We start from the raw sequence: 12738 nt of genomic DNA, 5'->3' as shown, positions 1-12738 counted from the left end.
CTGACCCAGATTATGTCCTTACAATATATTCAACTGCCAATTTTAAAAGAGCTAAAAAAGGCCAAGCGGTAGGTGACAGGGTGGCCACTACAGGGGGAATGAGGCAGGGAATCCTGACATGTGGAAGTCCTGTTGCCGCCACAAAAGGAAAACTATGTAACCTTGTCCCTGTGCAGAAACCATCTTCCTCCTTGTAGTTTTGCATTTGGGCCAGAGAGGAGCAAGGCACATCAAAGGCTGCAGATATGTATTCACATATATGTATGTGTAAAGCAGGGCTTTTTTTCTGGGAAAAGAAGTGGTGGAACTCAGTGGTGGAACACAGGACCACACAATGATGTCACTTTGGTTCAGCTGGAACAAGGGGGGGGAGTTTTTTAAAGTTTAAATCGCCCTTGGTGCCGGAACTCCGTTCCACTGTGTTCCAGCTGAAAAAAAGCCCTGGTGTAAAGAGACATGAAAAATAATTATACTTTCAGCACTTACTATCATGGCCAACTTCTAATAACATAGCCAAGGCTGGGTTTTGATGTAGGGGGAGCCACATTTTACACAGTTCTTATTGCTGCAGGTTTGTGATAGATATTTTAGTACCACCACTGTTTTGCATTTCTATTTTATACTGTCATTTTATTGTTTTATTGGTTGATATTTATATTTAGTCTTCTTGGTATTATTGTAGAATAGTAAGTTGACGGGTGTGCCTCTCCAAAGCAGGGCATAAATTGCTTAAATTAGTAAATGCTGCAAGGAGAGAAGAAATGTCAAATCTTATAGTGGGGTGTGTGTGTATGTGTGAGTTTTGGATTAAAGAGAGTTCTGTGCACAATTAACATAAAACTCTCAGTTGCTCCTCAATCCTAGGCACAAAGTTTTGAAAACATTCTTTTCAAAGAGCCGTTTGATGGAGCCGCACAACAGTTTTATCTTGTTGAACATACTAATTAAGGAGGCTGGAAAGAGAGGCGGATGTGTCAAAACAGCCAGCCTTGGAAAGATGTAAGGAGCAGTCTTATTAAGAAGAACAATTTAAAAATGCAGTGCTGTCTGCGTGCATGTGCGCACTGGTGCGTACATGTCTGTATTAGGAGGATACCGAGCAGTCGGTTTGCTTTTTTGTTGTTTGGGGTTTGGATATCCCACAGTCAACAGGGAAAGAAACAAAAATTATTTTTGTTCATGAAAAAAAGCCCAAATTGTGCTTAATAAAAAGAGAATTATCTTGGAGTTGGTGCGATATTGTGATAACAGTAACAGACTAGGACTGGGGAAATCTGGTTTCTGATCCCGGTTCAGTGATGAAGCTCAATGGGCCAGCCACTGACTCTTTCTTTCTCACCCTGAACTACCTCATAGGATCGTTGTGACTATAGCACCCCAAGCTCCTGGGAGCAGGATAAGAAATTAAGAGAGGTATCAGCTTCTTTGCTCACTGCATTCCTTTCAGGAGGCCCTGCCCAGGGTTAAATATACTTTCAAGCAGGGCTTTTTTTCAGCTGGAATTTGGTGGAACAGAGTTCCGGAACCTCTTGAAAATGGTCACATGGCTGGTGGCCCCGCCCCCTGATCTCCAGACAGAGGGGAGTTTAGATTGCCCTCCGTGCCGCTGAGCGGCACGGAGGGCAATCTAGACTCCCCTCTGTCTGGAGATCAGGGGGTGGGGCCACCAGCCATGTGACCATTTTCTCCGAGGGCAACCCACTGAGTTCCACCACCTCTTTTCCCAGAAAAAAGCCCTGCTTACAAGAAAGTAAAACATTCTTTATTAAACTGCTTTATTGCTGGGTTGAAACTTGTTTTTCAATATCTATTTTTAGGATTAGTTAAATTGCTTTTATAAAAACTACTGAAAAGGTAGAATGAAAAAGTCTCACTAAATGAAAACGAATTATATTCCACAGTGGACAGTAGTTCCACTGGTTTGCTGTCGGAGTACAGCAAGTCGCAGAAAGCAAATTGCTCCAGCAACATCCCTGAAGGTTAGTCCGCTTGTGGCATGAGATATTTGCGAACTGGCGCAGTGCTGAGTAATCTGTGGCCGGTCCAGAAACACCTATCCTCGGCCATGAACTCCACAGGAGATATTACCCTCCCAGCATTTGCCTTCCTTGTTTGCAATACAGGGATAATATAACTGCCTTAAATTATAGGGGTATTATAAGGATTCCTGAAATAATATGTATGAATTACTTCACATTCTGCAAAGCTATACACACAAACACACCACCACCACCACAATTTTGGCACTGCTCCCAAAACATAGTCCGATGTAGGACTCCCACAGGTAGACTCTTGAAATGGCAGAGTGGACAACGGCATATTTGTTTACATTCCCCCCGCAGGACAAAATCTAGCACTTTGCAGAGGGAAGCTGTCTTCTGTTTGCAGAGACTTGCTGATGTAGGTGGGCCTTAAGGAATGTAATATTTCCCCTGCATTCTAAAATGGTACGTTCTTGTCTGCCCCTCCCAGAACTCGACCATTCCCTTCTGTTAATGGGTCTGATTTCTCAACCTTCAAGATTAAATGCTTCTTTTTATCCAACAGCCATTACCACCTCCTACAGGCCTTGAGATATTTCAATCGAGGGAGCTTCCAAAGCTGGAAGTGTTATACCAATATAGGTAAAATCACATAATCAATACTGAATAATACTAGGCCCAAACTCTTGTATTCTCTAGATGAACTTTTAAACTTTGCATGAACTGTCTGTGTGTTTTTTCTGTGTGTTAGGTAATTCTAACAGGTGTGCTTTCATCCTTTGACAGTTAATTAAAATAGTGGACTCTGTCGAGATTAATGCTCCTCTATCAGAGATTCAACCAATGGTGATCATTCAACTTAACTTTTCCTGACACTTCTCGGAGATTTATAGTTTTCTTTTGCAGATGTGAATATAACGTAATTTTTTACTAACTGGAAGGCAGTACTATAAAAATTATGAATATTCAGAGAAGCATAAAACCAATCATTATTTGTTTGTGCTATCATGTGAATAGACCTTAAATATTTGCATATGATGAGGTATAAAATTGCAAACACAGAAAGAATGGCAGGGTCCTGATGGAAGAAATCTCTTGAGAGAATTTAAGTGAGAACTTATTTTTACCTATGCATTTCATAGAAACGTTGAGTACGTTAAACTTGGATTTATTAAGAAATGTTAGCAAACTTATTTCTCATTGCCTTTCTTTGTTCTGTTTTTATAGGATTTATATTAATAGCTGTTTATATTTTGATTACTTGCTTCATTAAAAAACTAGGGTGTATTTTCAGTAAAGTGAAATAAACTCTAGACAGGTGTCTGTGTGTTTGATAAAGAGTTGCAAAGCAATATTGAACCCTATATAAATAAATGTACTGATAAACAGCTGGTTCAAAGAACTTATCTGTTTGACAGGTCTGAAAACTAATTGCTGTAATGTCTCCCGGAGAGAAATACATCTTTCTCTTGGCTAGTAGAAGCTTAGTTTCAGACACGGGCAAAAGCTCGTTACAGAAGGAAGGGTAGGGGAAGTCCTGGGAGCGTCAGATTAGAACATACCACTTCGGAAGACAGGGGGGACCTGAGATCTAGAGTTTCAGCTTGACCCTATGGCCCCACAGCAGAAAACCTACCATGAGGCTGGCCGGCCTGCTGGCTGATCCCCTGGCCGAGCTGGTCTGTGAGCCACAGCTGCATCCGGATGAACGGTTCGCGCCCTTTTTGGGTGAGTTTGCTCCAGGGCTTAGGCCGCGACAGCATGTCACTCACGCTCCCTTGTGATAACCCCAGCACCTACAGCAGAGGACAGAGGCAGGCTTGGTCCACGCTCAGACCCCATCTCTAGAATAGCAACAAAATGGCAGAAGGGGAAACCGGCTCAGCCGGAACACCAAGGGGAATTTTTAGGGAGAGTTACTGTGAAGGCTGCATTGTCCAGAACGTCTTGGGAAAGACGGAAACCTAGCAAAACGTTCAGAGAAAATTCTTGGGGAATGTAACTGAGATCCAGAGAAGGCAGCATGGCCAAAAGCTACGCATGAGATAAAGAAAGCTCTGCTAAAATTTCGAGGGGATCCTTGGGAAACAGAATTCCATTTATGGACCAGCAGCTGGGGACAGAGAAGAGCAGCTTTTGCCATCGCTGTCTCCATATTAGGACACTCAGCACGTGCCACATTTTTGTGTACAGGGCTTTTTTTCTGGGGAAAGAGGGGGTGGAACTCAGTGGGCTGCATTCGGAGAAAATGGTCACATGGCTGGTGGCCCCGCCCCCTGATCTCCAGACAGAGGGGAGTTGAGATTGCCCTCCGCACTGCTGGAGCGGAGCGAAGGGCAATCTCAACTCCCCTCTGTCTGGAGATCAGGGGGCGGGGCCACCAGCCATGTGACCATTTTCCAAGAGGTTCCAGAACTCCGTTCCTCCGCGTTCCGGCTGAAAAAAAGCCCTGATTGTGTGTGTGAAAGGCGCAAGAGGAATACAAAAAAACCACACACATAAAGACGGCAATCAGACTAAGAAGGTGTCGCTGGGAAGCAGAAAGGGTCCTGTCTTTCCAAAGGTGGTAAACTGCAAGTGGAGAGAGCTTCATTCCTGTCTGCTGCTGCTTCACAGCACGCACTCCCCCACCTCACCCCACCCAGTCTTGGGCTTTTAAATGATTTCTTTCCTCGCTCTTAAGCTAACGGCAGTTTCAGCATTTAAAACATATTTGTTGATTATTTGCCCACTTCGCTTTCACATGGAGCTCCCGCTAGCCTCCTCTCCAGGGGACCGGAGGCGCCTCTGGAGTCCCCGGCTACTTTCTGGGCCCCGACTTTTCAGCAACGTTGAGGTACCTTTTCCCCGAAGATACGTTGGCAGATCCCGTTCTTGGCCAGCTTCTCCTTGACTTGCCTGGTCAGCTCCAAGGTGTCCACTTCCCTGTACATGTACATTTCATACTGCTCCGGCGTCAAGGGCGGGACAGTGGGCTTTAGGGTCCTGGGCACATAAGCCGGGTAATAAGCCAGGCGGCTGGAGCTCTGGGCCTCCGAGCTGCCCCCTTCCGACTTGACCTCTAGCGCCCTGTGTGGCTCGTCCTCGGAAGTGGGGAGGTCTTCTTCGTTTGCGACGGTGTCGCCAGCTTCTCCCCGCTGCCACCCCCGCCCATTGGCCATGCTGGAGTAACTGGAAGAGGAGGAGAGGGAGGGTGACACCGAGGGGTAAGGGCGGCTCAGCAAGCTCCTCTCCGATGCCCAGTGCTGGTCGAAGTACGAGCCGGCATCCCCGATCTCAGACTTGACCTTGCGAATGATGCTCTGCACAAAGGCGGCCGGGGAGAGCACCGTCAGGGGCGCCTGGGCCATGCTGCCGCTGGCGTTTGGGCCCAGAAGGCCCTCCTCTTGCTTGATGTAGGCCTGGACGATGTTCTCGCTGACGGCGGCCAGAGTGGCGCGTTCTGCGGGTGGCGTGGCAAGGGGCCTGCTGGAGCCGCCCGACTCGATCTCGAGCAGGGCTTGCTGCTGCGCCTGCATTTCCCGGCGGGCCTGTTCCAGAATGTTCTTGATGGCATCCTCCGAGTTGCTCGTGCCGTTGGCGACAGCCTGGGGCGCTGAGGAGTTCTTGGTGTCCCCTGAGGACGGAGCAGTTAAAAACATGGATGAGGATGGGAAGCGGGAGGTCGCTGGTAGTCAACCAAATCACCCCAATGGAAACGTAATGCGCCAAGACACACCCACAGCTCTGCTCCGTGGCACTGAGCATCTTGTCCCCAGGCGTGGCAGTTGCTGATGCCCCATCAGACCAGGAATGGCCAAGTGGCACGCCATCCTCTCTCCACCACGGCCACTTTCTGAGACAGCTTTATCTGGCAGCTGCACCACGTATGAATGAGGGCGTGCAAACAAGCTCGGCCACACCTTAAGGAATCCCTTTTATACTTTGGTATAGAATAATAAGAACAACCGTGTGCTTATATATTGCTCTTCTGGAGAGATTAGTGTCACACTCAGACTGGTTTACAAAGCCAATGTCATTCTTATTCCCACAAACAGACACCCTGTGAGGTGGGTGGAGCTGAAAGAGCTCTTAGAGAGCGGAGACTGACCCAAGGTCACCCAGCTGGCTTCAAGCGGAGGAGCGGGGAATATCTCTCTCTGATTTGCTATGGAACTACGCCCGCATGCATGGCGTTGCTCGAAGGCTTCAAAAGGGCAAAGTCCTTATTGCTAGACTACGCCTACTTTATTCTGGAGCTTGGCCACTCAAGAGAAAATCAGCTTAAGATGATGTGGGGACCACCTCCCAAGATCTTTTGGGAAAAAGTTAGTGTGGGCCACAACTAACCAGAATGGATGAAAGGAGAGAAGCAGGATTTATATTGTCTAGAAACACAAACCAAAAGCTAAAGGCCTGTGGGTGGCTGCTGACTCACCAATTACCAGAGGGTTTCTACCGCCCTGTGTTGTTTCTACCTAGCCAGAATGCATGCGCATCTTGGGGACCCTTTCAGAGGCTGTGGAATTCCTACATGGAAGTCACCAGCAGAGGGCGATATGCACTACACAACTTTGGACTCTGAGTTAGAGCCAATTACACTTGCCCGGCAAGTGAACAGACTCACGTGTATCACTATGCCAAGCTACAAGTGACGCCTGACACAGGTTGGACATTTGTCAGCTTCCCTCAAGTTCTGATGGGAAATGTAGGCATCCTGGTCTTGCAGCTGTAATAGAGAGCCAAGCTGTAAAACCAGGATGCCTACATTTCCCATCAAAACTTGAGGTAAGCTGACAAGTGTCCAACCTGTGTCAGGCGTCACTTGTAGCTTGGCTCTTTGTGATCAAGTGGAGGGCAAGTGGAGGGCAAGTAAACAGAGAGGAATACATGTGAGTCTGTTCACTTGCCAGGCAAGTGTAATTCGTCACTTGTAGCTTGGCTCTGACTTCTCTCATCTCACACACAACTTCAGCTGCCCCAAAGTGATCGTTTTAAAAGCTTAAAGCTGCCCCAAGGCAGAAGTGAGTAAGTGTCCTGTTTTAAGAGTTCGTTCTTATAAAAGGGTCACCCCACAGCCACAATGGAACTACTTTCAAATTGGTTTAAAATTTGCAGAATATACGTAGAACAACAGGATTTGAATCCAGTAGCACGTTAGAGACCAACAAGATTTTCAGGGTGTATATATGTATTCTCAATTAAACAAATTCAAATTTTACCTGGGGAAAATCTGGATTCTGTGAAGTCATATAAATTACATAAATTAACAAGTTTTGCATATAGTCACTTAGCTGGCTAATTCATATTTCTGTTTGCCATGAGTGTACTCAAGAAAAAAAATCCATCTAACATTGGGGAACATTGCTGCAACTTGACAAATTAAAATATGGCACGGGTAGTCTTTATCCTGTGGGTTATGACCCAGCACAAGGAAAGTAGGAAGGAGAGATGGAAAGCAAAGGAGAAAAGTGGGGGAAATAGAGAAAAGAAAGAATAAGGAAGGAGCAAGAAGCATGGAGGAAGCATTTAAAAATGGACCTTATTTTATAGACTGGAATTAAAAGGGGTGTCTCAAACTTGCTTACTGATTTATGGGACGTTAAGGAGCAACTTGACTCACTTTCTCTTTCTTCTGCTTCAGCCTGCCAACTGTTAAGTTGGAATACTAATTACCCCTCTCTCTTTCAAAGAATGAGGATGAATGTCATTATACTATGTATGCTGATAACATTTCTAAACTTGCACAGCTTGCTAAGAGACTGAGAGCCAGTGTGGTGCAGTGGTTAGAGACCCAAAACTACCTGAGAGTCCCAGAAAGTCTTAGGTTCAAATCCCCACTCTGCTATGCAGCTCATTGGAAGCCACGCTATCTGTTACGGTGGCCACAGGTCCATTATGTGGCCACCTATACCATTTTAGGGAAGAATTTAGCCACTTTAAAGTGGTACAGCAGTACTAAGCAATCTTGCTGTCTTCTGCCTTTTCAAGTGCCAAAATAGCCCTGGGGGGCACTGAAGGAGAGAAAAAGATTGCATGTTGCCACCGGACTGCTGGATTGGGCCTTTGCAGCAATTTTTAAATGGCTAAATTTTCCTCTAAAATGGTGTTGGCAGCCTTCGGTTGGACCTGTGGCTGCCGTACCATGTAGTTTGGCCCCGGGTGACTTTGGGTGGGATATTCTCTGTCAGCCTACCTTACCAGGTTGTGGAGAGTATAAAATGGGAGAGAGGAAGGAAATTACATATGCCACACATAGGACCAAACTAAACATGGCAGCTTCCTTGTGGTTGCCATGACGGTGCTACCATTTTAAAATGCCACAATCAGGCCTGCAACAGGGCAGGTTGAGGGGCTCCCCCTTCTTATCAAGTGCTGCCCCCCCCCATGGCTGGTTTGGCACTTGAAAAAGTGAGGGGGAGGGGAAGAGCACCACGCTATGGGCCCAATCAAGATTGGGTCCTTGTGGTGTTTTTAAATGTTTTTCACATGGTAATGCCGTCTCATGGCCATCACAACTAGTGAGACACTAAAGAGGAGGGCAGGATCTAAACGAAAAAAGAAAGAAAATGCCACCATAAAACTGATAATATGAAATTGTGTCACAAATGACTATGAGCAGAACCACAGGTGACAAAAGGCACAGATTGGACACTTGCCAGCTTCCCTCAAGTTTTGGCGGGAAATGTAGGCAGCTTGGTGGAATGCTGGACAAGTGACAGTTGAAAAGTCCATTGGACAGCAGTCGGAGAGCCAAGCTGCGAGACCAGGATGCCTACATTTCCCATCAAAACTTGAGGGAAGCTGACAAGTGTCCAACCTGTGCTTTTTGTCACTTGTGATTCTGCTCTACATTTCTCGAGTTAAGATCAGAAACTGAATGCCTGCAGGAATAAGACTGGGGACAAATGCCATTTTTTTCTTCAGAGAATGGAAGACACTTTGAAAGAGGGATGAATTGTGGCTCACGCTGCGGATCCATGTCCTGGGCCGTTTCCAGATGGCTTACCTGAAGCCGCTCCATGCCGCAATGTTGTGGATCATGCCGGGGAAAGCGGGAAATATTGTGTTTTCTCGCGCGAGTTTTGCGACGTTGCGCAAAACTCGCGCGAGAAAACGCGATATTTCGCTTTCCCCCCGTCATGATCCACAACATTGCGGCATGGAGCGGCTTCAGGCAAGCCATCTGGAAACGGCCATCGTCTCTTTACAGCAAAACCCTTTTGCGAGGCTTTGTGCCATTTCAAATCCCAGCCGGACAGAGAAAACTGCAGCCGCGGCACAACCAAACAGGTTCTGCACTGAACCGCCACGTCTCTGCCATTGCAGATGGAGCGCTACAGGAGGACCGCAATCAGGCACCCGTCCCACTACCTGTAAGGGGCCTGTGAGAAAGACCCCTTTAAACCACTTGGCAACTTCTAAGACAACAGAATACACGAGACGTGACCCCCGTCGGTCGATACTTCAGGCAGCCCTCTCAGGGTCCGTACCTCCTTTCTGTGACTCAATCTCCTTCTTGGCTTGCTCTAGGATGTTCTTGATGGCATCGTCGGAGCCGGTTTCCGGCGTTCTAATCCTGGGCGTGATGCTGCCTGGTCGAAGAAACACAACAGCAAAGCTTGTCACTGCCCTCCACTTTGTACCAGAGCTCAACTTGCGTAATGTCGAGGAAGTACTTACCAACAACACAAAGGCACGGAGCTACTTTTAGGGGGCCCTGTTTGAAGGAAACGTCTCTCACCACCAGCCTTATTTTGTTTATTTATTCAAACATTTATACCCTGCCTTTCCCCTTGTGGTTCAAAGCGGTTTACAACTCGGTGGCTGAGGAGGGCAAGAGTCTTTTCCCAAGTGATCTTGCAGACACGAACCTGCCCGTTTGCAAGGCTGAAGCTGGGCTTGCAATACTGGACAGGTGTTTTTTTGCTGGAGATCGGGTTTTGTTCCTGCTGACAGCACAACTGTGGAACGCCACCCCCAGGGATGTTCACCAGGTGCCCTCAGAAATACGCTTTATTTATTTAGATATATCATGCCCCACTTTTCTCCCCAGAAGAGATTCAAAGCAGCTTATAACGTGGTTCTCCCTCCTCCGTTTTATTCTAACGGCCGCCTCCCTGTGAGTAAGGGTAGGCCGAGAGAGTGTGACTGGATCAAGGTCACACAGTGGGCTTTATTGGCAATGTGAAGATTTGAACTTGGGACTCCCTGATCCTAGTTTGACACTCTAAACACCACCTTTAGATGCCATGCGAAAGCTATTTTATTTATTGAACCCTTGGATGGACTGTAATCTTGAATTTTTAAAAAGTTTTTATAACAACAATATTTGATTTATATACTTCAGGACAATTTAACGCCCACTCAGAGGGGTTTACAAAGTATGTTATTATTATCCCCACAGCAAACACCCTGTGAGGTGGGTGGAGCTGAGAGAGCTCTGAGAGAGCTGTGACTGACCCAAGGTCACCCAGCTGGCGTCAAGTGGAGGAGAGGGGAATCAAATAATAATAAATCAGTAAGTAGAGGAGTAGGAAATCAAACCCGGTTCTCCAGATTACAGTCCCACGCTCTTAACCACTACACCAATCTGGCTCTTTTATATGTGCCACTCTGAATATTTTCAAATAAATAAATATCCTGGTTTGCTAAAGGAGGCCCTGAGGTCAGAAGAGCCCCCACTCGCCTGGCTTTCCACAAACGATGCGAAACCAAATCATTCAAAAAAACTTTTTACTCAGTCAGGAGCGAAGAATTGTAGGGAGGGGGGTCTCAGATGCTTCGCTAATGAGTTAGGGACCCTAGACTTCACCACTATGTTGCCTTGCGTATTATCCGTTGCTTTAAATATGTACTCCTATGTACTACTTGTGCTTCACGTTATCTAATGTCAGTCCTAGAATGGATTATGTTCTGTTTCAGCAATTCTTCAGCTTTGTATTGGCTCCTTGCTAATGCTACATCTTTGTAAAATCCTATGACATTGTTTATGGAAATGTCCTTGACACTGTATGGAAATGTCCTTGATACTGACTGCGCTAATCTCACACTGTGTAATCCACCTTGAGCCTCAGTGAGAAAGGCAGATCATTAATGACATACATACATACATACATACATACATACATACATACATACATACATACATACATACATACATACATACATACATACATACATACATACATACATACATACAGAAAGAAAGAAAGAAAGAAAGAAAGAAAGAAAGAAAGAAAGAAAGAAAGAAAGAAAGAGCGCGTTACCCCTGGCAAGGCTGGGACAACCTTCTCTCTTTTCCCACTGAACTTCATTTTTTCCATCTGTTAAATGGGAGTTGAGCTTCCCTACATGACAACGTAGATGGTGTCCTGCCGTCTACTGGAACAGGGTGCTCCAGAAACACACTGCTCATGTCTCACCAATGAAAGGGCCCTACTATCTATTTATTAAGGGCTTTTAAAGGAACAGGCCTCAAAAAGCCCATCAAGCCACACAGCATGAAGAATTATGATGAATAATTAAAGGCTGTTTGTCAAAACAGGCAAATAAAACACATTCAGTAAGGCATGGAGTTTTTGAGGCGCTGTTTCCTAAGCCGCAGGGAGTCTTGCTGGAAGCCCTGAATGGCTAAAAAGGGCCAGTTTTGACTAGATCTTCTGTCCGGCATTTGGAGAAATGCTTAAATCAGCTGAGTCCCAATTCCTACGTATTTCTCCTTAGGCCAGGGGCTGCCGTAGGATGTAGGAATGGACACGGGCCCAGACATCTTTAAAAGGGGATGGGACAGAGTCATGGAAGAGAGATCTACCAGTGGCTCTACTAGCCATGGTGACTAAAGGGAACCTCCATATTCAGAGGCAGTCAACCTCTGAAGACCAGTCCTTGGCCTGCACTGGTCCTCCCTGGAAACCAACCAGCCACTGAATGAAACAGGATGCTGGACTCGATTGCAGAAGCAAGATCTGAACCCGTGACGCAGGACAGAAAGCCTTCCGATGTGTATTTTTCCTTGGACTATTTTCTGCCCACGTCTGTAACCAGGACTTTTTTTCTGGGAAAAGAGGTGGTGGAACTCAGTGGGTTGCCCTCGGAGAAAATGGTCACATGGCCGGTGGCCCCGCCCCCTGATCTCCAGACAGAGGGGAGTTTCGATCTCAACTCCCCTCTGTCTGGAGATCAGGGGGCGGGGCCACCAGCCATGTGACCATTTTCAGGAGGTTCCGGAACTCCGTTCCATCCACCTGGATTGAATCAAGACCTGGACTTCTGTCTTATGGTGAAGCCAATGACAATAGCAGGTAAATGACAATTGCCAGTGAATGACAATTGTCATTTGGCATCTGAAATCATTCCACCTTTCTAGATATAAGGACAGATGGACTCACATTCTAGCTGTATCTGAAGAAGTGAGCTGTGACTCACAAAAGTTCATACCCTACCACCAATGTTGTTAGTCTTATAGGTCCTACTGGACTCTTGTTCTTTTCTACTGCTATAGACAGACTAACACGGCTACCCATCTTGATCTACACTACCCGGTCCCTCAGCTACAGTGTGCTGGTCACGCAAGCAATGCTTACCATCTTTGAACTGGAGTTTTAAATCTTAAGTTACAACCACACCCAAGGCTTGTGCTAAGCACTGTTAACTTTCATTCAGACTTAACGATGGATCGTGGCTAAGGCTACCTGGAGTGGGTGAGAATTCGTACACCCAAGGGGCTTTGGAGAGGCAATTGCGTCTCCAGCTCCCAAACCTTTAAGTTTTTTTT

The 12738-nt window shown here is 46.3% G+C and overlaps 1 protein-coding gene across 2 annotated transcripts in view; it reads right to left on the bottom strand.

Moving 5' to 3' along the window:
- Positions 1–12738, bottom strand: part of CUX2 (cut like homeobox 2) — a 163974-nt gene that overhangs the window by 8122 nt on the left and 143114 nt on the right. For both annotated transcript variants that reach the window (XM_054997109.1, XM_054997110.1), the window contains 3 exons: positions 9455–9556; positions 4823–5598; positions 3619–3778 (listed from right to left, as the gene is read on the bottom strand). In XM_054997109.1, the coding sequence (XP_054853084.1) occupies positions 3619–3778; positions 4823–5598; positions 9455–9556 (1038 nt within the window). The remainder of the gene's footprint in view (positions 1–3618; positions 3779–4822; positions 5599–9454; positions 9557–12738) is intronic.

This window comes from Eublepharis macularius, chromosome 13 (genome assembly GCF_028583425.1).
Source record: "Eublepharis macularius isolate TG4126 chromosome 13, MPM_Emac_v1.0, whole genome shotgun sequence".
Classification (NCBI taxonomy): domain Eukaryota; kingdom Metazoa; phylum Chordata; class Lepidosauria; order Squamata; family Eublepharidae; genus Eublepharis; species Eublepharis macularius.
Note: the sequence above shows the minus strand (reverse complement) of the source record. Positions and strands in the feature narration are given on the sequence as shown.